Source organism: Salvelinus alpinus, chromosome 1, assembly GCF_045679555.1.
Source record: "Salvelinus alpinus chromosome 1, SLU_Salpinus.1, whole genome shotgun sequence".
Taxonomy (NCBI): domain Eukaryota; kingdom Metazoa; phylum Chordata; class Actinopteri; order Salmoniformes; family Salmonidae; genus Salvelinus; species Salvelinus alpinus.
The window spans coordinates 84644720-84672098 of record NC_092086.1 but is presented as its reverse complement, the minus strand read 5'-3'; the positions used below and the strand labels follow the sequence as shown (position 1 = coordinate 84672098).

General features: G+C 41.9%; 2 protein-coding genes and 1 long non-coding RNA gene across 17 annotated transcripts in view; 1 reads left to right on the top strand and 2 right to left on the bottom strand.

Annotated features, from left to right (window-relative positions):
* fam222ba (family with sequence similarity 222 member Ba) overlaps nt 1-20214 on the bottom strand; it is a 73648-nt gene extending 53434 nt beyond the window's left edge. For 4 of the 12 annotated variants that reach the window (XM_071329472.1, XM_071329500.1, XM_071329441.1 and 1 more), the window contains exon 1: nt 9137-9269. The gene's annotated coding sequence lies outside the window, so the exon portion shown is untranslated. Of the gene's footprint in view, nt 1-7378; nt 8073-8111; nt 8134-9136; nt 9283-20085 lie in introns of those variants that run through there. The other 8 variants (XM_071329463.1, XM_071329492.1, XM_071329481.1 and 5 more) reach the window with 6 other exon arrangements.
* On the top strand, nt 42-25830 carry eral1 (Era-like 12S mitochondrial rRNA chaperone 1). 4 transcript variants are annotated; one of them, XM_071329589.1, is made up of 11 exons: nt 19503-19767; nt 20143-20307; nt 20517-20644; nt 20771-20848; nt 21021-21067; nt 21159-21220; nt 21514-21626; nt 21813-22136; nt 22313-22462; nt 22761-22841; nt 23792-25830. In XM_071329589.1, the coding sequence occupies exons 1-11, from the start codon at nt 19662-19664 to the stop codon at nt 23912-23914; spliced, it is 1377 nt and encodes a 458-aa protein (XP_071185690.1). In that variant the 5' UTR covers nt 19503-19661; the 3' UTR covers nt 23915-25830. The 4 variants fall into 4 exon arrangements, with proteins under 4 accessions (XP_071185713.1, XP_071185706.1, XP_071185697.1 ...); XM_071329612.1 differs by lacking the exons at nt 19503-19767; nt 20143-20307 and adding an exon at nt 42-443; XM_071329605.1 differs by lacking the exon at nt 20143-20307 and having other exon boundaries at nt 19455-19560.
* An 88-nt stretch (nt 25831-25918) lies between these two features.
* LOC139532267 (uncharacterized) lies at nt 25919-27279 on the bottom strand. The gene is made up of 2 exons (XR_011666529.1): nt 27111-27279; nt 25919-26620 (listed from the first exon to the last, which is right to left on the bottom strand). It is a non-coding gene; the product is annotated as an uncharacterized lncRNA (long non-coding RNA).
* Between the last annotated feature and the right edge of the window lie 100 nt (nt 27280-27379).

Genomic DNA, 27379 nt, shown 5'->3' with positions numbered 1-27379 from the left:
CTAGCTTCACATAGATGGGTCCGACCACCATTAATCAAATACGAACTGTCTTATAAATTAGGGTTATTTTAGATGATGAAACCTAGATTGTCGTTTTGGGGGAAGAACATGGTTTGCATCCATGAGCTAGCTATATTTTTTCTTAATGACCAGCACTGTAGGTGCGCGAGACAACTTTACCAGCATCATAGCATACGTATCGATGGATCGTTCTGACATATGAAATACGAGTGAGTGTGTAATCAAAGTGTAATAACTACATACATTTTTTTATCAACGCGTTAAATTATGTGACGTGCAGTCATATTCAGGTCCCGGTTGGTTAACAAGCTTATTTGACACGTCAAATAGTGTTGTTTTGTTTGACATGCAAAGACCCAAAAGGCATTCAATAGAAATCCTGGTTGAGAATGAAACGACTGAACAACGAAACAACACAGCAAGTAAGTGCAAGAAATAGGTTTTGATGATGTTTTACTGGTAATGGGGACATGCGTAAATGCCAACAAAATAACTTTTTGGTCAGTGTGGTGTGTGTATAACCTTTATTTAACTAGGCAAGTCAGTTAAGAACAAATTCTTATTTACAATGACGGCCTACCCCGGCCAACACTGGGCCAATTGTGAGCCACCCTATGGGACTCCCAATCACGGCCGGATGTGATACAGCCTGGATTCGAACCAGGGACTGTAGTGCCGCCTCTTACACTGAGATGCAGTGCCTTAGACTGCTGCATCCATGTGTGTGTGTGTTAACTATTTAACTGTACTAGAATGCTTAAGGCAGCTAAAAAATTTAATATTGGTATCGGGTTTTTTTGGGCAGGGAAAATAACGGATATCGTATCGGCCATAAACGTAACATCGGTGCATCACTAAAAATAATCTCTCAATGTGTTTCGGTGTCCATATGAGCGATTCTGTTGGACAAAACCTCAAATACATATAGCGAATTGAAACCGCTTGTTTTCAGAGAGGAAGAAGTAATCTTTCATCTTTGTTGTTCTGAGTGGCAGGGACTGGGAGGAGCTTGGTGTGTGTAAATAGAAACGTGCAAAGTCACAGCAGAAGGAGAGAAGGAGACGAGACCAAAAAACAACATGAGAACAAGTGGACAAATACAAATAAAAATTTGATTTGAGCGATACAGGCATTTGGAATATCGTTCTAAAACATACATTACAATTATTTATACGAACCAGATCATACTAAAAAACATTTCTGCGTTGCAATAAATTGCCAGATTTGTTCTTACTTTGTACAGTTGCTGGAAAACCTGTGTTGCAGAAGTACAGACCTGCTAATGGTATCTTTTAGGATTACTCAGAATGATGTGTGACTCGCCTGGCAGCCTCTTGTTAGGAGGAGGGCCTGTTGTGGGTGAGAGGCCGGTCAGTGATCCGATTCGGCAGCCTTATCTCATGCCATAAACAGATAGCCGTATCAGACTGGCCTCATCCTCTAACTGTTCCTGTCAGATAGAGGAAGGGGCACAAACAACCCTCATGTCCCCAGTGCCTCTACTGGGAAACCTACCCAGGCCAGATCAGCCACTCTGATCATGTCGCCCTGCCCTGTGCTAGTTCAGTAAGGACTGTCACTCCTGCTACTGCATTGCTGTTGTTGTTGAACAAATAGGTAGGAGGCAATGAAGTGTAGTGTGGCTGTGTGGGTCTAGATTCCTGTGATTGCCCTGAAGCCGAAGACAAAACAACTTCATAGTACAAAGTTATGCAACTGGAGGCCATTGAGCCTGGTGTGGAGTGGGGCTGATTATGCAGGCTTTACCAGCTAGACGAGGACTTTTTGACCTAATTTCACCTGCTGGCTAACATACAAATCCTCATGAAAAACAGAATACACTACGAAGATATAGCCTGGTCCCAGATCTGTTTGTGCTGTCTTGCCAACTCCTATGGCCAGATCTGGGACCAGGCTAACTAAGATACTGAAACTGGAAAAGAGTTCTAATCAGGCTCATTCCCTCTGCTGTCCTAATGGGACAACATCAACATTACACCGTCCATGTGAATTACCAAACAAAACACCATGTAACAGCAGACGCAAAACCTCAGCCCTGTAAGCCAATCACAACCTCAGCCCTGCAAGCTAATCACCTGCTCTGAAAACCATGTCATGACACTACAGGCACCAGCCCTCTGACTGGAATTTAAAGGAGCTGATTGAAACATCTCACTAATAAAACCCAACCATATTCTTTCTTTACCCCCTACCGGACCCTTGTTCTTGTTCCTAAGCCCTTCCATGTGACTCACTGCCCAGTAAGAGACAACCAAACACCTACCCCAACCTTTCTTAAAGTATGGGTCGCGACGGGACATGTTAATGGTGGGTGACGACATCCCGAGAGTTAGAATATTCAAATACAATTAGCAATTTCGACATGTGGTTGTGCCTCGGTCAGTGACTGACATAAGAGAAAAACTGCAGTCACTCAAGAATTAGCCATGTCAGCTAAAAAAAAACTGATTGGTAAATTATTCTAGCCAGCTATCTAAACTTGAAGTAATCATGGCGAATACCGAACGGGCATGCAGGGCACGAGCCCAGGGGCACTGACTTCGAGGGGGCCACAAACTTCCAGGGGGCCACCATTGATTTTGTTAGTCACTCATCACACAAATATCATTAACATGGCATAAGTCATGGCTAAATGTGTAGAATTGCAGGAAATTATCTGTAAAGCTGAAAAAAGTTCCTCTATAACCCCATGGCAAAATACGTAGAATTACATAATTTTTTATAAATTTGAATCATTTAGTCTCTGCCCCGTCGCAAAATGTGTAGAAACTTGCTTTAAGAGCATTATTTTCTCTACATCCCAGGCAAAATGTGTAGAATTACAGGAAATTAAAAAGGATACTTCAGGATTTGGCAATGAGGGAAGTTAGAGGTAGTTGCGCTAACGCTAGTTAGCATTGGCTCCTGGAACTACAGTGCATTCGGAAAGTATTCAGTCCCCTTGACTTATTCCACATTGTTACATTCCAACCTTACTCTAAAATGGATTAAATGTATATCAATCTACACACAATAAATACCCCATAATGACAAAGTGAAAACAGGTTTAGATATTTTTGCAAATGTATATAATAAAAACAGAAATACCTTAGTTACATAAGTATTCAGACCCTTTGCTATGATACTCAAAACTGAGCTCAGGTGCATCCTGTTTCCATTGATCATCCAGCCGGGGGGGCCCCCAAAGATATTTTTTGTATGCATGTGATCTGTGAGCTGCTCTGACAGCTGGTGCTTAAAGTTAGTGGGGGAGATGAGTCTCCAGCTTCAGTGATTTTTGCGTTCGTTCCAGTCATTGGCAGCAGAGAACTGGAAGGAAAGGCGGGCCAAAGGAAGAATTGGCTTTGGGGGTGACCAGTGAGATGTACCTGCTGGAGCGCATGCTACGGGTGGGTGCTGCTATGGTGACCAGTGAGCTGAGATAAGGCGGGGCTTTACCTAGCAGTGACCCTAAGCACAGAGCCAAGACAATGCAAGAGTGGCTTTGGGACAAGTCTCAATGTCCTTGAGTGGTCCAGCCAGAGCCCGGACTTGAACCCGATCTAACATATCTGGAGAGACATGAAAATAGCTGTTCAGCGACGCTCCGCATCCAACCTGACAGAGCTTGAAAGTATCTGCAGAGAAGAATGGGAGAAACTCTCCAAATACAGGTGTGCCAAGCTTGTACCGTTATACCCAAGAAGACTTGAGGCTGTAATCGCTGCCAAGGTTGCTTAAAGTACTGAGTAAAGGGTCTGAATACTTATGTAAATGTGATATTTCCAGTTTTGCTTTGTCATTATGGGTTATTGTGTGTAGACTGATGAGAGAAAACAAATATTAAACCATTTTAGAATAAGGCTGTATAGTAAAACAAATAAATGGAAAAAGACAAGTGGTCTTAATACTTTCCGAATGCACTGTAACTCAAACTTCCTTCATACTGGACACAAAGACACAACTGGTATCCACGAGATCATATGACTCTGGGGAAGTAGATAAACGTCCTCCTTGCACAATTTCCGTAAGTATGCCTTTAACTTCAATTTCTCTTTCTGCCGTCAAGAGGGTGGGCCACTAAAATGCTTTGCCTGTGAGGTTGACCCCCAAAAGGGAGCATGTTTTCATGTACTTGGGTCCCAGGAAAACACAGAATTTCTAATTTGGGTCCCAGGCTGAAAAAGTTTAAGAAACCCTGGCCTACCCCCTTTTCAGAACCCAGTCTGGTATGGATGAGAAAACACAGTGTGGCTTGACAGCTAGTCTCTCTCCAAAAGCGCAGGGACTCAAGTGTGGTGGTTGTGGGATACAGTGGTTTGACAGCTGTGCAGGAGATCTGAGCTCAACAGAGGTAGGTTAATAATGACACTAGCTAGTAGCCACCTCAGAGATCAGATTTGTAATACCTTCCTGTACAGGAAAAGAGGGTGGCCTGTAGCCTCGCTGTGCAAATGGATGATATTCCAAAAATGTTAGTCATGTAAGACAAGCCAAGTCACCTGAGGCCATCTGCTATGCAAACAGAAAATATCTTATGAGCACAAAACCAAAACAGACACCTGCAAGTGATTTAACATTCATAACCTCTCCTAGAATTTTGAAAGGATGATAAAATGTGATTGTGTTGGTAGCGTACATTGTTTTGGAGAAAATGTTAATTTGCCTCTAAAACGCAACATCAAATGACTGGCTTAAAATAAAACAAAATGATAGGCAGCCAAATGGCTCATTCCACACAGAAAATTCTTGCAACATAAAAATCTGTTTTTTTTGCTACTGTATTTCACAGTAAACTGGCGGGTGCTGAATGCTAATTGCCACTAATCAATGCATCTTAATCAGCTGAAACATCAGAAAAGTGACTCAAGTTCTGTCTGTGATCTGTTATTCATAACCTAGAACTCGGAGGTCTCAGAAAAATTAAGCATGGCTTTGATGTAATCCGGTGTTCCATTGCCACTGCTTAAAATGAGTATGTATGGAGATTCTATAGGCCTAGCCTACATTTTGACCTCAGTACAGAATCTTTTGAAGCATAAAATGTCCACTGATGTGGTGTACCTGATTCACACTCTGTGAAGGCAACAATCATCTTCACTTTCAATTACCTATTATTAAATACATTAGCAACAGCTGAATATTAGGTCAGATCTAGAGCAGGGATGGGCAACTGGCGGCCCGCATGACCCCCTTTTGAAGGCCCTCGGATTAATCCCCCCCCCCCGGGTCTCAACTTACTGTTGAAAGAGTATGACATGAAAGAATACATTCACGAGGAGCAATTTCGAAATGTGGTTGTACATCGCAGTCTCTCTTGTTATGTCAGTCACTGATAGTCAATTAGCCCATATACAGATTTTGTTTTCAGATTGCTAAATTAGTTTAGCAGCCAGCTATCTAGAATTGTTATCGTGGTCGAATTACCAGCTGGGGGGCCCCCCAAAGATTTTTTCTGTCAGTCTCCTTAAGCTATCATATTAAAAACTGCAAATATTTCTCTCCACCCTATGGCAAAATGTATAGAATTTCAGGAAATGTGCTGTAAAACAGCAGATTTTCCTCTCCGCCCCATGGCAAAATGAGTAGAATTGCATGAAATTGGTAAATCTTCTCTTCACCATGGCAAAATGTGAAGAATTGAAGCAAACTTGCTTTAAAACTGCAACATTTTCTCTACACCCCCATGGCAAAGTGTAGAATTGAATAAAATGAACAAACTTTAAAATATATATATATTCTCTCTGCTGTCAAGAGGGGGGCTACTAAAAGTGTTTGGGGGGGGGGGGGGGGTAAGCAGAACCGTGAGCAACTACGGCCTCTCATGATGAGTTCAGATTTTTTTGTGGCCCCCACCAAAGGTGCCCATCCCTGATCTAGAGATAGGTATCATGGTGAATGAATCCCATTGGATGCTTGAAGTTTCTCATTTTCAAAATTAGCCTCATTGTCAAATATCTCATCAATTGCTTTCAAGTTTTCTTAACTTATTTGACACTAAAACCATGTAGACTTTATATGGGAAATTTCAGTCAAATTCATGAAGAAAAGTTTAGGCTACATGGTTTGAGATTTTAGCCAACCATTTCTGCCTTCTTATTTAAACCACTCTACACACTTTGATTAATATCCACTATATTGCGCCGCCAGGCTGAAGTGGATTAATGAAAAAAAAACATTGACAAACATGCTTTCCTCTTTATTTGATCTCAGCTAAAGTTGTTGAACTTGCAGGTCAATTAAACATGAACATTAGAAAACACTTATAAAGCCAGTATGGTGTCTTCTTGCATTGGCTAATTAGTACATGCATAGGTCGCCATGCATTGTGGTGCTTTGCACTTGAGAACAATGCCTTTTCGAAATGAGAGACCATTTATCTAGCCACCCTCTCTTCATAATGAATGCATTGTTACAAAGCAATGCTATTTGAAAGAGCAGAGCCTGTAAAGAAAATAATATGATGAATAATATGCTCAATAATATGTATATGAGTGGGGATAATAATATTTTCATTTTCCCATCAAGATGTTTTAATATATTAAAGCAAATTTAGACAGCATTTCCATTCTATGCATGCCCTAGTCCAGCCATTGAACCGTCATCATTCTAAACTTGAAATGAGATCAAATAGAGTAGTACAGCATCACGAATGTAATAGTCTTGACTCTTGAGCATCAAGACAAAACTGTCTGGGATTCATTGAAGAATGTTAAATCACTTTAATGGCTCTTCATTGTGATGGAAACGTAGCACCCAGACAACAAAATGATCCCTTACAATACTCGATAATTACACTGAGTCAAGGAGCCTGCGTTTCTCAGGAAACAAGGGTCTGAAATGTAATTATTCACCCTTTGGAAAATGTAGGGCAACTGCGCAACGATGTAAAACAGCACTCTCGGGCTAACTAATGTCAATCTCTCATTTTTGACAGAGTAAGCAGAAGATATCAGAGAGCAGAACGATTAGATCTTCTCTGTCGTAAATTAAATAACCACTCTGGCAGTCGGCAAAGGAAATGCACTTTAAAGAAGTGCCAGACTCCACGAGTAAGGACAGGACATAACACTGCTACATTATACAACCTCTTGGAGGACACTGACATTTTAATTTGTGATCAGCAACTGTACATTAGTGACAAATCACACCCCATGTCATCACAACTGACATTAAATCACAGATGTATTACACTATTATAAACTGCAGTGGTTCTGCAACAATGCATAAAAGACAACTGTTAATCAGAATAATGACACAACAGCAATTGGCCTACATCCCATTACACAAGACAGTGCAAAACTGAGATGTTATTTTGACAGCACAAGTAGCTGAGCAGTAACAGAATAAAACTGACCATTTGACAAAAACGTAACGTTACTCCAGGCTCCAATTGATCATGGGTGGTATTTGATGAATCCGCACAAATACAGCAAAGATCCCATCAGCTGAAAAAGCATCATAATAGATTTCCAGAATTGCAGCAGAATTAAAATCCACACTTTGTAATGAGGAGCCACCTAAACCAGATCTGTCGAGGCACACAGGCTGAAACATCCCCCTTTCTCTCCCTCAACTCTGCCCATATATATGTAAAAAAAATTCCCTCATCAACCCGGAAGTCACATTTTGGTTCATCCCGATTGGATCTCGTCGAATCAGTAAGACTGCCAGCATGTTTACCAATCAAATTGCTTTCTCCAATGTAAAAAGAGTAGAGATTCCGTGCGCAAGGTCGTGTGGCTGCCGGATGAGCATGATGTAAACCTTTTGTTACCTTACCAAATCTCTCACTGGTTTGTGCAAGATCAGGTGGAGATTTCACTTAAGGACCAATGGAACTGTCTAAAATGTACAAACTCTGCCCACCCAGGGCACCATGCCTTGTAAAACGAACTCCACCAGTGTTTATCTTGGACTCATCCTGCACAAACTAATAATATGCTGATGTGTAAAGAGAGACAACTAACAGCTGGGTTGTCGAGGTAGATTTGAGTCAGGCTGAACAGCAAGAAAGCAACAATACTGAGAGTCTGTCTATGAAAAAGAGGCATAGTAGCCATTATTGAACATAGGAAAAGAAGCCATACAAAATGCTAACACTTGCTGACATCACGTCCAAACCGCGTGTTGACTGTCAGATCAATCACGATATGGTGGCATTGACGCATACCCGCCCCCTGTCTTGTTTCAAAGGCCACTGTTATTAGCTAAGTCAGGTGTTTCTCCAGTCTCTCGCTCAGCCTCCACCCCACAGAGACAGACCCCACATAAAAGGGTTACTAATTTCTCTCTTGGATGGCTACTGGATGATTCAAAGTCTGATCAACGGAGCACAGCAATGGGGCACCACACTGCCTACTATACGCACAACAAATTCGATCTGGACCACCCACCAGCGGCAGGTTGTCCAAATGTAGAAAGCTGGCAATCAATTCAATATCCATCCCCCACAATAGAACACAGCCGCTATTCGCCGAGATGAGAATATTTGAAGGAGGTGGCAGGCTTGTAAACTACATAGTTGACTCGTTAATCAGCGAAATGAAAATCAACCTGCGTCTAATTGAAAGCAATTAGCTAGTGGCACAATAAAGAAAGGCAAAGTAAAGACATTCCTGATATTCTAGTTAACCAATTGATTACGGTAGATAGCACATGTACCACAAAATGGTTAGGTAACGTAAGATAATGCATAATTAATTTAGTTAGAATATAATGTAAAAGGTAACAGTTTAGCCTCATTGTATAGCCATCTTACAGTCCATTCAATTATGATTGACATATCAACATTAGTTAACTGACATAATGTTGGCTAGTTGACACATTCAATAGTGAAAACTGAAGTCTCTCGTTATGCCAAAACCTTGAATTCAGAGTTATTTGAACAAAGGAGAGGCTTTTAATCAAATGTATTGCTAGTGCAATATCAATAGCCAGCAGTTAGCATGCTAACTCGCAGCTAGCTAACGTTAACTAATGAAACACAGAGCTAGCGGATTGATAGCTAACGTTAGAATGACTCCTTTGTTGCCGTCTCGGCTTTGCACACATTTATGACAAGTAATTACCTTCCAATGATGAATGAAATCTCATATTAGATAGAAATACTTACTCTCCATGTACCTCCTCGAAAGGCATCGCTTAAAAAATCATCATGGTTTACAAATTCAAAAACAGATTTTTTGCTGTTGTACTGCTGCTGTCTGCGGCAGCAACTTCCGGCGCATGCGCAAATTTCTCAGCACCCAGCCAAGTCAATATGGTGTAATTGCAGAACACAATTCGGGGCGTTTCTTGATATGAGCGTTCACTGATATCAGGAAACGCCCATTGATACCTGCCATTGGTCAGTTCCGGTGTTATGAGACTGACGGTTTCTCGACAGGTAATTTGTTTACATAGCTAGCAGGTAAGGATAACTAAGGTGCCAGGTTAGGATAATTAACGTAACAGGTTAGGTGAATTAGCCATGGCAGATTAGGAGACTGAGGTTAAGTTTAGGAAAAGGTTCAGGGTTATAGGAGACTGAGGTTAAGTTTAGGAAAAGGGTCAGGGTTAGGCCAAAGATTATGGATATACTGACAAGATACATGTCTCTCTGCCCTAACAATGGGAGTCGTTGTCCACAAAGCAGTCTAACTCCCTCCTATCTTTTCTTTGGATTGGTGGATACATCTCATTATTGTAATAATTTTTTAATATTTGATGAGGGTTGTTGACGTTAATTGCCTGTATTGTTCTATTGTATCTTAGCCTATGCCGCTCTGACATTGCTCGTCCATATATTTATATATTCTTAATTCCATTCCTTTACTTAGATTTGTGTGTATTGGGTATATGTTGTGAAATTGTTAGATATTGCTGCACTGTCAGAACTAGAACCACAAGCATTTCGCTACACCCGCAGTAACATCTGCTGAACACGTGTATGTGACTGACTTGCTAAACAAAGGTAAAATATATATATATTTTTAAATTGCTGCGATGTCACGTGTCCTACTTATATCAGTACACTCGTAACAACTTAAGCATTATGAAATTTATATTACATTAAATAAACCTCACGTAGCAAATAAGGCATACATCTTTGTTGTTGACCAAATTCGACACTCCTTGCTTGGTGAACAAAACAACAAAGACAGATTTTCCGCCGAGTTGGGCTTTTCTTTTCCTGTTCCTCTGTGGTTAGATTTAGCTACAATCGATGACATATATAAAACACTGGATTCCTGATGCTATGTATTGGCCATTGAGAACTTTTAAGCCCCCGGGCGGCCATATTGGAACTCCTTAGTAGGCGCAGTCCTCCATAGGAATGAATGTAATTCTACAGTATTTCAATTAAATGTGTAAAGGAAAACATTGCATGTATTTAAGTACTTCTTTGTAGTGGGGACAGCAACATTAGTACTCTATAAAAAAAATACTATGAGAAAAAAAAATGTGAGCATACTAATGTGCATACAATGTGCATATAATTATATAAGCTCACATAATATAATTTCAAAGTATGCATTACGGTGCATGTAATAGAATATACCTGTCAAAAAAACGAATGTAGACATTAATATATGCATTTCTATAGCTTCCAAAATATTTTTTTACAATCGAGGAAGAGTACCAAGATGGCTATGCGGGGGCTTCAATACAATCAATCATCCAGGGTTTATACACATCATTGGCTACGATACCACGGTTGTCAAAAACTGTTGTCCCCGCGAAAAAAACGGCCACTGACTAATGGCGAGCATCAATGGGTGTAACTTAATATCAAGAAACGCCTATATCAGAAAACAAAAAAACGGCCACTGACTAATGGCGAGCATCAATGGGTGTAACTTAATATCAAGAAACGCCTATATCAGAAAACGCCGCTAATTGCGATCTGCAATTACACCCTTCTCAGCCAAGTCAGTCTTCTAGCTGGAAGTTTTTCCCAGGCACTGATCTTAGATCAGTTAGGTTTATTTTCCAAATAATGGTTTAGATTTTGATAGGGTTAGGCTTAGCTGGTTCTAGAACTGTGATTAGGGACATCTTCTACCTGAAACAAGTCCCAAGAAAAGAATGGGAGAAATGTCATAATCTATTTAATAAACTTATGCTTGTATTATGAAATGCAATGCTCTACTTAACATTTCCAGAACATTTTATTAGGTCAACTATTGATATCCTTCATTATTGTGACAACAACAACGATGTGGAACATGATCATATTGATGGCAATATTCAATGCATAACATCTTGGTAAATAGGCCTAAACAATATATGACTGAGCAAAAGTTTAATAATCCAAATAATTTTATATTTCTACATTTGCAAGACTAGATTACAATTCATTGCTTATTACAGTAATCCAAATCATTTGTATGTACACAGAATCCAGTGTTCAAGTCTTTCACCCACCTTAGTCAATAGAGTCATATGGTTTGTGATTTGATGAAGAATTCAATTGTGCAGTCTGAATTCTCGAATCAAAGACATACAGTACCAGTCAAAAGTTTGGACACCTACTCATTCAAGATTTTTCTTTATTTTTACTATTTTCTACATTGTAGAGTAATAGTGAAGACATCAAAACTATGAAATAACACATATGGAATCATGTAGTAACCAACAAAGTGTTAAACATATTTTATATTTGAGATTCTTCAAAGTAGCCACCCTTTTTATTCATTTATTTATTACATGTTTTACCCCCTTTTTTCTCCCCAATTTCGTGGTATCCAATTGGTAGTAGTTACAGTCTTGTCTCATCGCTGCAACTCCCGTACAGACTCGGGAGAGGCGAAGGTCGAGAGCCATGCATCCTCCGAAACACAACCCAACCAAGACGCACTGCTTCTTGACACAACGCACATCCAACCCGGAAGCCAGCCGCACGAATGTGTCGGAGGAAACACCGTACACTTGGCGACCTGTTCAGATTGCACTGTGCCCGGCCCGCCACAGGAGTCGCTAGTGCGCAATGAGACAAGGATATCCCTGCCGGCCAAACCCTCCCTAACCCGGACGACACTGGGCCAATTGTGCGCCGCCCCATGGGCCTCCCGGTCGCGGCCGGCTGCGACAGAGCCTGGACTCGAACCCAGCTAGCACTGCGATGCAGTGACTTAGACCACTGCACCACCTGGGAGGCTCAAGTAGCCACCCTTTGCCTTGATGACAGCTTTGCACACTTGGCATTCTCTCAACCAGCTTCATGAGGTAGTCACCTGGATTGCATTTCAATTAACAGGTGTGCCTTGTTAAAAGTTAATTTGTCAAATTTCTTTCCTTCTTAATTCACTTGAGCCAATCAGTTGTGTTGTGACACAGTAGTGGTGGTACACAGAAGAAATCCCTATTTGGTAAAAGACCAAGTCCAAATTATGGCAAGAACAGCTCAAATAAGCAAAGAGAAACGACAGTCCATCATTACTTTAAGACATGAAGGTCAGTCAATATGGAACATCTTAAGAACTTTGAATGTTTCTTCAAGTGCAGTCTCAGTGCACCTCAGATTGCAGCCCAAATAAATGATTCACAGAGTTCAAGTAACAGACACATCTCAACATCAACTGCTCAGAGGAGACTGCGTGAATCAGGCCTCCATGGTCGAATTGCTGCAAAGAAACCACTACTAAAGGACACCAATAAGAAGAAGAGACTTACATGGGCCAAGAAACTTGAGCAATGGACATTAGACCGGTGTAAACCTGTCCTTTGGTCTGATGAGTCCAAATCTGGGATTTTTGATTCCAACTGTTGTGTCTTCGTGAGACACAGAGTAGGTGAATGGATGATCTCCGCATGTGTGGTTCCCACCGTGAAGCATGGAGGAGGAGGTGTGATGGTGTGGGGGTGCTTTGCTGGTGAAACTGTCTGTGACTTATTTAGAATTCAAGGCACACTTAACCAGCATGGCTACCACAGCATTCTGCAGCGATACACCATCCCATCTGGTTTGCGCTTAGTGGGATTATCATTTGTTTTTCAACAAGACAATGACAAACAAATCAAATCAAATTGTATTTGTCACATACACATGGTTAGCAGATGTTAATGCGAGTGTAGCGAAATGCTTGTGCTTCTAGTTCCGACAATGCAGTAATAACCAACAAGTAATCTAACCTAACAATTCCACAACTACTACCTTATACACACAAGTGTAAAGGGATAAAGAATATGTACATAAAGATATATGAATGAGTGATGGTACAGAACGGCATAGGCAAGATGCAGTAGATGGTATAGTGTACAGTCTATACATATGAGATGAGTAATGTAGGGTATGTAAACATTATATTAAGTGGCATTGTTTAAAGTGGCTAGTGATACATTTTTACATAATTTCCATCAATTCCCATTATTAAAGTGGCTGGAGTTGAGTCAGTATGTTGGCAGCGGCCACTAAATGTTAGTGGTGGCTGTTTAACAGTCTGATGGCCTTGAGATAGAAGCTGTTTTTCAGTTTCTCGGTCCCTGCTTTGATGCACCTGTACTGACCTCGCCTTCTGGATGATAGCGGGGTGAACAGGCAGTGGCTCGGGTGGTTGTTGTCCTTGATGATCTTTATGGCCTTCCTGTGACATCGGGTGGTGTAGGTGTCCTGGAGGGCAGGTAGTTTGTCCCAGGTGATGCGTTGTGCAGACCTCACTACCCTCTGGAGAGCCTTACGGTTGTGGGCGGAGCAGTTGCCGTACCAGGCGGTGATACAGCCCGACAGGATGCTCTCGATTGTGCATCTGTAGAAGTTTGTGAGTGCTTTTGGTGACAAGCCGAATTTCTTCAGCCTCCTGAGGTTGAAGAGGCGCTGCTGCGCCTTCTTCACAACGCTGTCTGTGTGGGTGGACCAATTCAGTTTGTCCGTGATGTGTACACCGAGGAACTTAAAACTTTCCACCTTCTCCACTACTGTCCTGTCGATGTGGATAGGGGGGTGCTCCCTCTGCTGTTTCCTGAAGTCCACAATCATCTCCTTTGTTTTGTTGACGTTGAGTGTGAGGTTATTTTCCTGACACCACACTCCGAGGGCCCTCACCTCCTCCCTCTAGGCCGTCTCGTCGTTGTTGGTAATCAAGCCTACCACTGTAGTGTCGTCCGCAAACTTGATGATTGAGTTGGAGGCGTGCATGGCCACGCAGTCATGGGTGAACAGGGAGTACAGGAGAGGGCTCAGAACGCACCCTTGTGGGGCCCCAGTGTTGAGGATCAGCGGGGTGGAGATGTTGTTACCTACCCTCACCACCTGGGGGCGGCCCGTCAGGAAGTCCAGGAGTAATCCGTGATTGACTGTAGACCCTGCCACATACCTCTTGTGTCCGAGCTGTTGAATTGCGACTCTACTTTGTCTCTATACTGGGACTTAGCTTGTTTGATTGCCTTGCGGAGGGAATAGCTACACTGTTTGTATTCAGTCATGTTTCCGGTCACCTTGCCCTGGTTAAAAGCAGTGGTTCGCGCTTTCAGTTTCACGCGAATGCTGCCATCAATCCACGGTTTCTGGTTTGGGAATGTTTTAATCGTTGCTGTGGGTACGACATCGTCAATGCACTTTCTAATGAACTCGCTCACCGAATCAGCGTATTCGTCAATGTTGTTGTTGGACGCAATGCGGAACATATCCCAATCCACGTGATCGAAGCAGTCTTGAAGCGTGGAATCAGATTGGTCGGACCAGCGTTGAACAGACCTGAGCGCGGGAGCTTGCTGTTTTAGTTTCTGTTTGTAGGCTGGAAGCAACAAAATGGAGTCGTGGTCAGATTTTCCGAAAGGAGGGCGGGGGAGGGCCTTATATGCGTCGCGGAAGTTAGTATAACAATGATCCAAGGTTTTACCAGCCCTGGTAGCACAATCGATATGCTGATAGAATTTAGGGAGTTTTGTTTTCAGATTAGCCTTGTTAAAATCCCCAGCTACGATGAATGCAGCCTCAGGGTGTGTGGTTTCCAGTTTACAAAGAGTCAGATAAAGTTCGTTCAGGGCCATCGATGTGTCTGCTTGGGGGGGAATATATACGGCTGTGATTATAATCGAAGAGAATCGAAGAGAATTCCCTTGGTAGATAACGCGGTCGACATTTGATTGTGAGGAATTCTAAATCAGGTGAACAGAATGACTTGAGTTCCTGTATGTTGTTATGATCACACCACGTCTCGTTAATCATAAGGCATACACCCCCGCCCCTCTTCTTACCAGAAAGATGTTTGTTTCTGTCGGCGCGATGCGTGAAGAAACCAGCTGGCTGCACCGACTCTGTTAGCGTCTCTCGAGTGAGCCATGTTTCCGTGAAGCAAAGAACGTTACAATCCCTGATGTCTCTCTGGAATGTTACCCTTGCTCGGATTTCATCAACCTTATTGTCAAGAGATTGGACATTGGCGAGTAGTATGCTAGGGAGTGGAGCGCGATGTGCCCGTCTCCGAAGCCTGACCAGGAGACCGCTTCGTTTGCCCCTTTTACGGCGTCGTTGTTTAGGGTCGCCGGCTGGGATCAGATCCATTGTATTGGGTGGAAGGCAAAACACAGGATCCGCTTCGGGAGAGTCATATTCCTGGTTGTAACGATGGTGAGTTGACATTGCTCTTATATTCAGTAGTTCCTCCCGACTGTATGTAATGAAACCTAAGATTACCTGGGTTACCAATGTAAGGAATAACACATAAAAAAACAAAATACTGCATATTTTCCTAGGAACGCGAAGCGAGGCGGCCATCTCGGTCGGCACCCAACACACCTACAGGCTATGTAAGCGCTATTTGACCAAGAAGGAGAGTGATGGTGCTGCATCAGATGACCTAGCCTCCACAATCCCCTGACCTCAACCAAATTGAGATGGTTTGGGATGAGTTGGACCGCAGAGTGAAGGAAAAGCAGCCAACAAGTGCTCAGCATATGTGGGAACTCATTCAAGACTGTTGGAAATCATTCCTCATGAAGCTGGTTGAGAGAATGCCAAGAGTGTGCAAAGAAGTCATCAAGGCAAAGTGTGGCTACTTTGAAGAATCTAAAATATATTTTGATTTGTTTCACACTTCTTTGGTTACTACATGATTTCATATGTGTTATTTGATAGTTTTGATGTCTTCACTATTATTCTACAATGTATAAAATAGTAAAAATAAAGAAAAACCCTTGAATGAGTAGGTGTGTCCAAACTTTTGACGGGTACTGTATATCTGTAACAAATTAAATAAATGACCCCTTTACATCCACCCACCTGCCCGCTGCTCCCCCATTATTGATACCATTTTGAGGCTTGGAGAAAATGGCAGTCATACATTGAGAGAATGTATTATTCCATTGTATAGTATATACCATCATGTCTGCCATCATGTCTGTTGAGAGGCAGGTAATGATACATTTGTGATACAGGAATTAATATATTTCTGCTGGGGGAAAGACAACAACAAAACAAGTTACATGGGCAACATTTAAAACATATTGATACTACTTTACCATAAATTATAATAATTAGCAAGTATATGATATAACTGATTGTATGTGTCTATTTAGGATCCATATAGATTCTATGAGACATGGAAATGCCTTGGTTATCATCCAGACCAGACTATTACAATGTCCCAAGCCAAATCCTGCCTAGCCTGCAAGCATTACTACATCCACACACCACCACCATCAAGTGAGAAGGGCCCAGGGGGGAAAGCTCTGTCTGAAAGCCCAATCACAGTGGCGTCAGCTGGGTATGGGGAAGTAGCAACACAGCAGTGGACACCATCAGGCCATAGTAAAGTTAATGACGCAGAATTGTGTCTTTTCTCCTGCCCCAGAAGAATGTCAATACAGGATGTTTAAGAACGCTGTACCTAATTACGCTTTATAAATTCACAGCCGACATGATTGATGATTTTTGAAAGGGAGGCATTATCGATCCACCTCACAGACAAGTCCTATTGATTGCAAGTCTAGATTGACTATTACTTTTTTATTTAGGCCGTCATTGTAAATAAGAATTTGTTCTTAACTGACTTGACTAGTTAAATAAAGGTTACATTTAAAAAATCTCAAAAATCAGAGCATCTACAGTATGTGACCAGGTGGGTGTTTTTTTCAGTGGTGGTGGGGGCTAAATCATTACTTTAAAAGTATTTTGATGAAGGCCTTATAGAGGATGTGGCAGTTGCAGCTGCTGTATTGTGTTACTGACTGCAATCATCTGTAATGGATTGGTGAATGCGCGGTTGCATTGGCAGCTCCTGCCTGCCTTCTCCTACAGCTCCCTCTTGACATGCTCATGTCGCAAGCTTATTATATCATCAACTTTGTTATTCCTCACCAGCAGCAAGGTTGACAGCATCACTCTAGCACCTGCCTGTTACTTCACATCTAATGCTAGTCTGACTGCTATAGGAGATTCTGGGTAAATTTGATGTGCCATAAGTTACTTTCCGCCTGGAGTCAACATAGAGGAGCAGGAGGAATGGAATTCCCTGTATGTTTTGGGGAAGGTTCCAGGCTCCATTGTCAATGACAATTAAGAAACATTACTGCTATCAAACATCACAGATGCAAGATAGAGAATTTGAATGAATTGGAAAATGAACCAGAACAGAAAATAGATCATCAAGGAGAATAACCACCCGAGCCACTGCTTGTTCACCCCGTTATCATCCAGAAGGCGAGATGAGTACAGGTGCATCAAAGCTGGGACTGAGAGACTGAAAAACAGCTTCTATCTCAAGGCCATCAGACTGTTAAATTATGTTAAATAGCCATCACTAGCACATTAGAGGTTAATGCCCTATATACATAGACTTAGAATCACTGGCCACTTTAATAATGGAACACTAGTCACTTTAATAATGTTTACATATTTTGCATTACTCATCTCATATGTATATACTGTATTCTATCCTATTCTACTGTATCTAAGTCTATGCCGCTTTGACATTGCTCGCTCAATATTTATATATTCTTAATTCCATTCCTTTACTTTAGATTTGTGTGTATTGTTGTGAAATTGTTAGATATTACTGTTAGATATTACTGCACTGTTAGAGCTAGAAACACAAGCATTTTGCTACACACACAATAACATCTGCTAAACACGTGTATGTGACAAATAACATTTGATTTGATTTGATCTTCTATGACATTATTCCAAGTGCACTTTAAATGGCAACATGGGCTCTACAATTGATAATTAAATTGTTTGCAGGCACAGTCATTTTGTTCTTTTTGGAGGGAGCCCTTTCCCTTTGTGTAAATGGTTTGCAGGCACATTCATTTTGTTATTTTTGGAGAGCCCTTTCCCTTTTTGAAGGCCAAAGTTAATGCAGTCATAGAAAGAACTCTGATGGCCATGTGAGGGAAGCCCTGAGGGAGCAATGGCCTTGAATGAATGTGTGGCTGTGCGTGCATGCATGCGTGTGTGCGTGTTTGAAAGCGAGAGAGAGAGAGAGAGCGAGAGAGAGCTCAGTTCAAACATACTGATCCTCAAATATCCTTTAGTTTCTAGTTTCATTAAAAGTCTATTCTACAATGAGTGTCTGCTAAAGGCTCTATTTTTGCTGCTCCCTCTTTTTCGGCAGAGCTTTCAGTTAAATGATGACAGATTGTGAGCTACCTGATATCGTTCATCATTCTTCCCAGTGGAGGTGTTTGTTCCGCCCTGAGTGGGTCCTGGAGGACTAACAAGCAGCCGGCATGTTTAAAGGACTATGGAGAAACATCTGCTCTCTCTTGCTTTACTTGCGATGAGAATGAAAACAACATAATAAAATAGAACAAATCAATCTATCAACTACAAATACACTCCCCTATTCTCAAATTAACCTCAGTGCAGACTTTTGGATGATCAAATCCCCTTTTTGTCAATTTCTTGTGGTAAATTGAGTTTGCAAGAAAGGAATTTCCCTGCACTAATGCATGTGACATTAAAAACTTGAAATTAGTAAGCAAGGCCATTTTGGCATCTTTGCTGCATATTCCCCAGGATAACACATTGCTTTAAGTCCTAAAGCCCAGGGTGTTTCGACTACAGTGTTTTTCCAAACTGTGGTGCATGTGGGCACCCCCAGGGGTAAACAAGTCAGCTGGAAGGTGTACATACATAGCCCACTTGGACTGACAATCTGTAATGGCAGACTTGTCTGTTGCTATATTTTTCATGTATATTATCAAGCCATTTTTATCAGTTTGATGATCCATAGGCCTATATTATCATTAAAAGTTCAAGTTAATTTACTTTCAGTTGAGTATTATTTTACCAGAGTTAATTAGCAGAGAGATTGCTATTATGGCCAATAGCAATGGCTCAGAAGATAAATCATTTATCATGGATGTAATGTTTCTCTATGTTATGTGGTTTTCTATATTGTGTTCCAAAATTGCTTTAACCAGTTTCGATTGGGGTTTAGAGCATTTGATAGATGGCGTCAGAAGCCAAGCAAGAAAGATCGCTGGCGTTTCTTCCTCTTGTTCGCTAGGGGGCAGTAAAGCCAATGCTCGCCACAATCACCAAGCAGACACTCTTCCAAGACAAAACCACTCTTTGGTTTGTCCATCATGGCTGCGCCGTAGTTCAATGTGAAAGTAAGCGATCATGCTGCCATGAAGTAACCTTGCGTTTCGTATAGTCACCGAAGTATGTTGGAATTTCAGCGATAGCTCGGCCAGATAAGTTTATTTCATAAATGGCTTTCCGTGTGAGCATCTCGATTTTCGGGAAATCTTTACGTGTTCCGAGAGTTGCTAACGTGTCTGCGCCACTGGAAAATGCGTCACCGTTTCTCAGAACGGGTCAGTCATCTACCTTATCTGCTAAACTAGATTTAATATCTCAAATTAATAAGTGATCATGCAAATGTAATAGCCTTTCCCCTACCCAGAAATATACTTAATTTTGTCCGAAACAAATGTCTTATTATATTTTCTTGGCAGGCATGACAGCCATACCTTATAGTTGGCTGGCTAGCTAATCAGATATAGTCAGCCAACGTTAGTTATTTCATTTTGAGGAAATTGGTATATTGATGTCAGGTTACATATAGTTTGAAAAAATTTCAGATTCGTGCGTCATTGTAAACTAACGTTAGGCATAACAGTTGCATAAATTACCTGGCAAGTCTACGCAGTGATGGTGATAATCTCGATGTCTCTGTTGCTTTGGTTTAGGATGGGCTGCCCGTCGTCCAGGGACCATTAATGGACACGGTTTTTGCTTCACTCCTGCCTGTTTTATTACATCGGATGCGTTTTTGAGCAGACTGGCGAAAGGCAAAGCGGCGGAGACAGATGACACTCTTTATCACTATCCAGCCTCAGTTCTGCCCGACAGCGGTAATCACAACTGCTGCCTCTGAAAATAAAAGAGTTGGTTACCTCCGGGTTTAGGGCATCGCAGTACAGTTTCGCCTTATCCAAATGCTGCGCACTGAATGAATGTCTAAGAATATTATATATATGCCCTTGTATTCTGTAGATCTGTATTATGTATTTCATATTTTACTCATACATCTGATAAGTCAACCCCTAAACTGTCGTTTCAGCTGAACAATTATCATTGCTGGTGAAGGATCCAGATCAACCAGAGAACTCAAAGGTTTTAAGAGTGGCCATCATTGGTGCCCCAAATGCTGGGAAGTCCACACTGTCCAACCAACTGCTTGGCAGAAAGGTACTTCACTTTATTGTACTGGCCAGTTTCTTCACTTTAAGTTGTACACATGCGCATCATGAGTCACTCTTAAGTCAGTCTGGAGTGTATTTCCATGAACACCAGTTTCTCTGAACATGATCATAGGTGTTTGCTGTTTCCAAGAAAGTGCACACTACACGGTCCCGTGCCCTTGGCGTTCTCACAGAAGACGACACACAAATTGTAAGTGAGAATCAGCTCACAGACCATGCATTTAGCATAGCAGCAATTTGGCAAGTGTTTGTTTGTTTTTCAGGGCAGTCTTCCATTATGTACAGTATCTGTCCAATATACAAACTTTAGACGTATTAGATAACCAAACTTGTACATGCATACTTATACATTCTCTGTCTAGATTTTACTGGACACTCCTGGACTCACTACACCTACAAAAGTCAAGAGGTGATTTGTTACACAGGTTTCATTACTGTGGTATTATAGTGATAAAACGAAATAGGTGAATTTCCAACGGTGCTATTTATCTTCTCCACAGGCACCAGCTGGAGAAGTCTCTCCTCGAGGATCCTTGGAATACAGTCAAGGAAGCTGGTCTTGGTACTGCATAACTCTTCACTTTTTGCAACTTTTCGGGCACTCGGATGATCGGCCATAACTCGGCCATTGCTTTTCAGACAGTCTAGTCTATGCTTTTTAAACAGTGTGTGGTCCCCAAAATGTATGTGGTCCCATACATTTTCACAATTCCTTTTAAATAAAGAATTTTGTGGGCAAATGTCGGAGCACTGCATTTACACAAGTGGATCTGGCATGTGTATATAGGATTATGCGTGATTGTCACTGGCCTATGCCATCATGTTAATGTCCTCTTCTTCTTGTTATTGCTTCAGTGGTGGTAATGGTAGATGTGTCAGACAAGTGGACCTGCAACAAGCTAGACTTTGAGGTCCTGAAATGCCTGACCCAACACCCAGATGTCCCAGCAGTCCTAGTTCTCAATAAGGTACAACTTATTTATCACATGCATGCAAACCTCATCCTCTCCATGGCCTTGTCAATAATAACTGATCATATGTGCTGAGGTGAGATCATGGTTGTCATATGATATTATGCATTATTATGATGTAATAAATTAGGAGCTGTCTACTACATGAATTGGCACATGAACCGTGTAATGTGTATGGCACAGGTGGACCTGCTGAAGAGCAAGAGCAGGTTGTTGGAGATCACAGCAGATCTGACATGTGGAGTGGTGAACGGCCGGAAGCTGCAGGTCCGCAGGGTGATCAAGCCCCTCTGGGCTGAGAGGAGGACAGACAGGGAGGCTAGGACATCAGGGTCTGGAGATGAGGACAAGCCGGGTGGGGATGTGGCTCATGGTGAGGGCAGTGAGGCCCAGTCAGGGCTGAGTAAGGAGCAGCTTAGGGCTCTGAAGACCCAACAGGGCTGGGCTCACTTCAAGGATGTCTTCATGGTCTCTGCTGTGGATGGAGAGGATGTGGAGACACTGAAGGTAATGTTAGCATATGGTGATATAGGGACTTATGAAGCAATGTATCTAATACTAAGTTGACAAGTACATTCATTGTAGAATTATTTGAGTTATTTGAAAGCCATGGACATCAATTGTAGCTAACACTTAACTAACAATTAACAATTGCTGTTGACATCTGTCTGTCTGCTCTACAGAGATACCTAGTAGTGGGGGCAAAGCCTGGGACTTGGCAATACCACAGTGATGTCCTGACGGATCAGACTCCTGAGGAGATCTGCACCAACACTGTCAGAGAGAAGCTTCTGGAATATCTGCCCAAAGAAGTCCCTTACACAATGACGCAGGTGACTCGTCATTACAGGCACACACAGACTGCAGAGCCGGACAATGCACTGCACTTATATAGCCATATGCAGATATAGTGCGTGTGCATGTGTCAACCATTTTAACTGTCAAGCACTATCTCCCATCCCAGCTTGAGATGTATTGTAGGTCCAGTGTCCAATCACAATGATTATTGACTCTTTAGTCCATAATATCTATCTGTGTGCCAGATTTGGATGTTGTAGCACATATAGAGAAATACTCATGGTAGTACTACCTTTTGAAATTATATTAACTTTTTATTTCTCGCAATTGCAGGCCATTGACTTGTGGCACGACAGGGAGAATGGAGAGCTGGATATAGCAGTAAAACTGTATGTGAAGAAAGAAAGTCACATGGTAAGTGTGCTGCGTTTCTCAGTACTATTTTCAATGTAGATTCCGATATGTCCCCTGTTGTGAAACATGTCAAGGAGCACCACTACCAACCTAACTACATTACTAATGAACACGTGAGAAGCCATCAGTGGAAGGAGACAAAGACGAGGAGAAAAGCTACGGGAACTTTCTCGTAGACGGAGCGAGGCTCCACGCTCTATGGGTGTGGCCCTTCACATAGACCTGTCAATGTGTCGATAGATAGTTCATCTGAACCGGCTCTCCGACTTATTTTCCTCCCCCCTTAAAATCACATCCCTATGGTGAGTACAGCTTTATTCTACGTGATATCTCAATCAGGGTTGGGGTCAATTCTACTTAAATTTAGTAAATTCAGGAAGTAAATTAAAATTGAAATTTCAGTTTACTTTCTGAGTTGAAATGGAGTTTAGGCCAACTGATCTGTGTCCCGTCACACCCATCTCCACCTAATGTTGGAGATATGAAACTGCTCTACCATGTGTTCTCATACTGATAGTTACATGTGTAGATAAACTGTCCTCGGACTCATGAGTTTCAAGTCACTATGCCTGGAGTCTTCTTTAGCCTGTAATACCTTGTAAATATTTGAGCACTCCTTTTTAAACCATACATTTTTAATGGCAGACAGACTGGATGGATGTGAGCCTACATCTGCGTTGGTGCAGCAATGCTCAAAATGATTCAAACCTGACCCCTGCACCAGACTGCTCTCTAGGTTTTTATTCAGCTAAGGGAATGACGACAAAGTTGAAAATCATTGATTTACTGTATATTTAGTTGTTAGGACCTAGTGATTATTACAGTATACATTCTTCATATCTGCTGTGGTAACTGTGGCCCTCTTGTGGACTTAAAACATTGACATATTGAAATGCATGCTCATATTAATATACTGTATTTGCTTTGTCCTTCATTTCTCCTGATGACAGAAAATGGTGATTGGCCAGGCTGGTCAGATGGTTGCCAGGATAGCCAGGGAGGCTGGAGACGACCTGAGCACAGTGTTCCTCAGGGAGGTCAAGCTGAGGCTCTCTGTGAAGGTGAAGAACTGACCAGGATTATGATAAACTGAGTATTATGATCATCACAAGGACACCATAAAACTGTCCCCCAGAATAGGAAATGAACACTGTTGGACTCCCTATTTTCAAGGAAAGATCTGACTGGTTTCTACTTCTTGACTATCAAATCAAAGTTTTTGTCATTTGCGCCGAATACATCCTTCCAGTGAAATGCTTACTTACAGGCACTAACCAATAGTGCAAAAAAGGTATTAGGGGAACAATAGGTAAGTAAAGAAATAAAAACAACAGTAAAAAGACAGTGAAAAATAACAGTAGCGAGGCTATATACAGTAGCAAGGCTACATACAGACCGGTTAGTTGGGCTGATTGAGATAGTATGTACATGTAGATATGGTTAAAGTGACTATGCATATATGATGAACAGAGAGTAGCAGTAGTGTAAAAGAGGGGTTGGTGGGTGGTGGGACACAATACTGATAGCCCGGTTAGCCAATGTGCGGGAGCACTGGTTGGTCGGGCCAATTGAGGTAGTATGTACATGATTGTATAATTAAAGTGACTACATATATGATAAACAGAGAGTAGCAGCAGTGTAAAAGAGGGGTTGGGGGTAAAAACTGTTGAGAAGCCTTTTTGTCCTTGGTGCTCCGGTACCGCTTGCCATGCGGTAGTAGAGAGAACAGTCTATGACTGGGGTGGCTGGGGTCTTTCACAATTTTTAGGGCCTTCCTCTGACACCGTCTGGTGTAGAGATCCTGGATGGCAGGCAGCTTAGCCCCAGTGATGTACTGGGCCGTACGCACTACCCTCTGTAGTGCCAAGCGGTCGGAGGACGAGCAATTGCCGTACCAGGCAGTGATGCAACCAGTCAGGATGCTCTCGATGTTGCAGCTGTAGAACCTTTTGAGGATCTCAGGACCCATGCCAAATCTTTTTAGTTTCCTGAGGGGGAATAGGCTTTGGACAGACCTGTAGCTAAAATATGCTGCTGAGAGCTTGTAAAGGCTCATCATGAGTCAGCTAGTGAGAGAGCTATCAGAAACAGAGAGACAGTGCTCTCTCCCCTGGAACTTGGTCCCAGCCTCATCTACAGTCACTTCTCTCAAGGGTCAGCATACTGTGTTCTTGCATAAGCATTCTTAAGTAAAATATGACTTGCAGATATTTGTTTTTCCTTTCAGAGCTTCTGTAACATTTTCTTTTAATTTCAATTTTGACCTCTTAATTAAACAGCTATATTTTGATGTGGAGTGTGTGTGTGTGTGGTGGCGGTTGGACCGAGCTGTGAAAAGGTTGCTGGTTTATCTTGGGCTTCCAGAAGCTTCCCCTTGGCAGTAGACCTCTGCTAGCCTGGCCTGCTGATAATTGAACTGGGAGTAGCACAGTCATGTTCTGTCTGTCGAATGTCCCTGTTGTTCTATCCAGCCCCTGCCCATCTCCGTCTTGCACTCTCTTGCTCAGCTGCCCATAGCATTGCAGTCCCCTCAAGCCTCCATTTCTATCACTCTTTCCTTTGTCTCTCTCATAGCAAAACTCAGCCCGAGAACTGAATTGCCAACTCTTTAATGGAAGGCAAAATGGAGCGCTAACCTGCTTGTAAAATGGGTCAGATAATAGTGATTAGGTTCATTTCTCCCCCTCCCTGTGAGTTTGCTCTGAGCTTCCTTCTCTATCCAGGCTATCTTGATGAATAACAAGTGTGTGCCCTCTGTGGCCCAAAGGAAGGGCAAAGAGAGGAAAGGCTTAAGTGTCTCAATGAAGAGACAGAGAGGGCTGTGATGTCTGTTTACTGTGTACAGAAACAGCTGCTCTCCATTGATTACTGACATTTACACTGCTAACTTGTGTAGAATGCTAGACATGATCTCAGATTAGACAAACCAACTGCTTTTAAAAGCTGTACACTGTATATGAAATTATAAATAAACTAAACAATCAAACAATTTTATGTGTAACCTGCAAATGCATTAAGGTGTTAACCTTGGTACAGTATTCCACCTTTAGAGTAAGATGTACACCCAGACATTGATAGTAATTTGGTTTTGAATTAAAACATTTATTTCACAAGTCAACAAACACCTTACAATTAAAATATCTAAATCAGTTCTTATATACAATTCTGGTTCTTGGTATTACTAATTTGTTGTAAACAAATGCTCCTTGTTGCAGGGAAGAAAAGTCCAGTCCACCCGTTTTTAGTTTCCTTTATCGCAACTCCAGATGACATTGAGAGGCGTCAATAGAACCTTTACCATTGCTAAAATCAGTAATGGTAACGGTTTGATCGCCACCCTCTAGCTTCCAACCGCGTCTGTCCATCCGTTCGTGTGTTTACTACTGTAGCTATTACATTGAGAGGTGTCAATAGAACCTTTACCATTGCTAAAACTCAGTAATGGTAACGGTTTGATCGCCACCCTCTAGCTTCCAACCGCGTCTGTCCATCCGTTCGTGTGTTTACTACTGTAGCTATTACATTGAGAGGTGTCAATAGAACCCTTACCATTGCTAAAACTCAGTAATGGTAACGGTTTGATCGCCACCCTCTAGCTTCCAACCATCAACAGTGTGTGTGGGTGCTGATAGTGGCTAGAAGGGGGAATGAGACCCTGGATAGTACATCATCTATACTGTAGTGTCACCATAACGAACTTACAGTATATGATGATATCCTGTCCAGGGTACAAGACCAACAAACAATGTCCCATGATGACTTCACCTAAATGAATAAACCTGTTGGAAAAAAGAGAATGGATATTACATATTAAACACACACAAACCAATGTAGAGAAACAGGTTTGAGTCAATATGTTGTTAATGTGTTAACATTGAGAAGTCAACCACCCTGGGTATGAATACAATATGCATGCTATATTCTAGAATGATATTATATTTTCCCAGACATAATATGCATGCGTGATCCACAGAAATGTCAGATGTCCAAATCTTTTTGAGGAGTCCTATTACAAGACTAACCAAGTGCAGGTCCCACATTGCATTATATCGATAGCGTGTACATGCGTTCCTTTGACGCAATTGCTTGTGGTTAACTAAAAAAAACCACTTGCAGATCATCATAATAGAGGACCTTCTCTAAACATCAGCTCTCCCCTAATTATCCACCTTCAAATGAAGCACAAACGACAGCGTTAGATGTTTAGTGACTTGGTTAGGTGATCAAAAACGTCTGTAAATATCACAGAATGGGCCTTAAAATGCTCACCTCCACATCTGTTCTGTCTGCGTTGTCCTCAGTCTCCTCTTGAAGAACAAAGTGTTATTTAAGGGTGTTGATTGTGCTCTTAACACGCTGCTCTGGTTTACAACCACCAGCACATCTCCAACAGCACCAGGTTGTTCACAGACCCCTGACAGCTTGGAATGGTCTCCTTTAAGGCCACCAGCTCATTTACATATGGTGATGACATCACAGCTGTGGTCCCCTTATCATGTTCTGGGTCTGGTCCAGTTTGTCTCTGACCAATGACATGC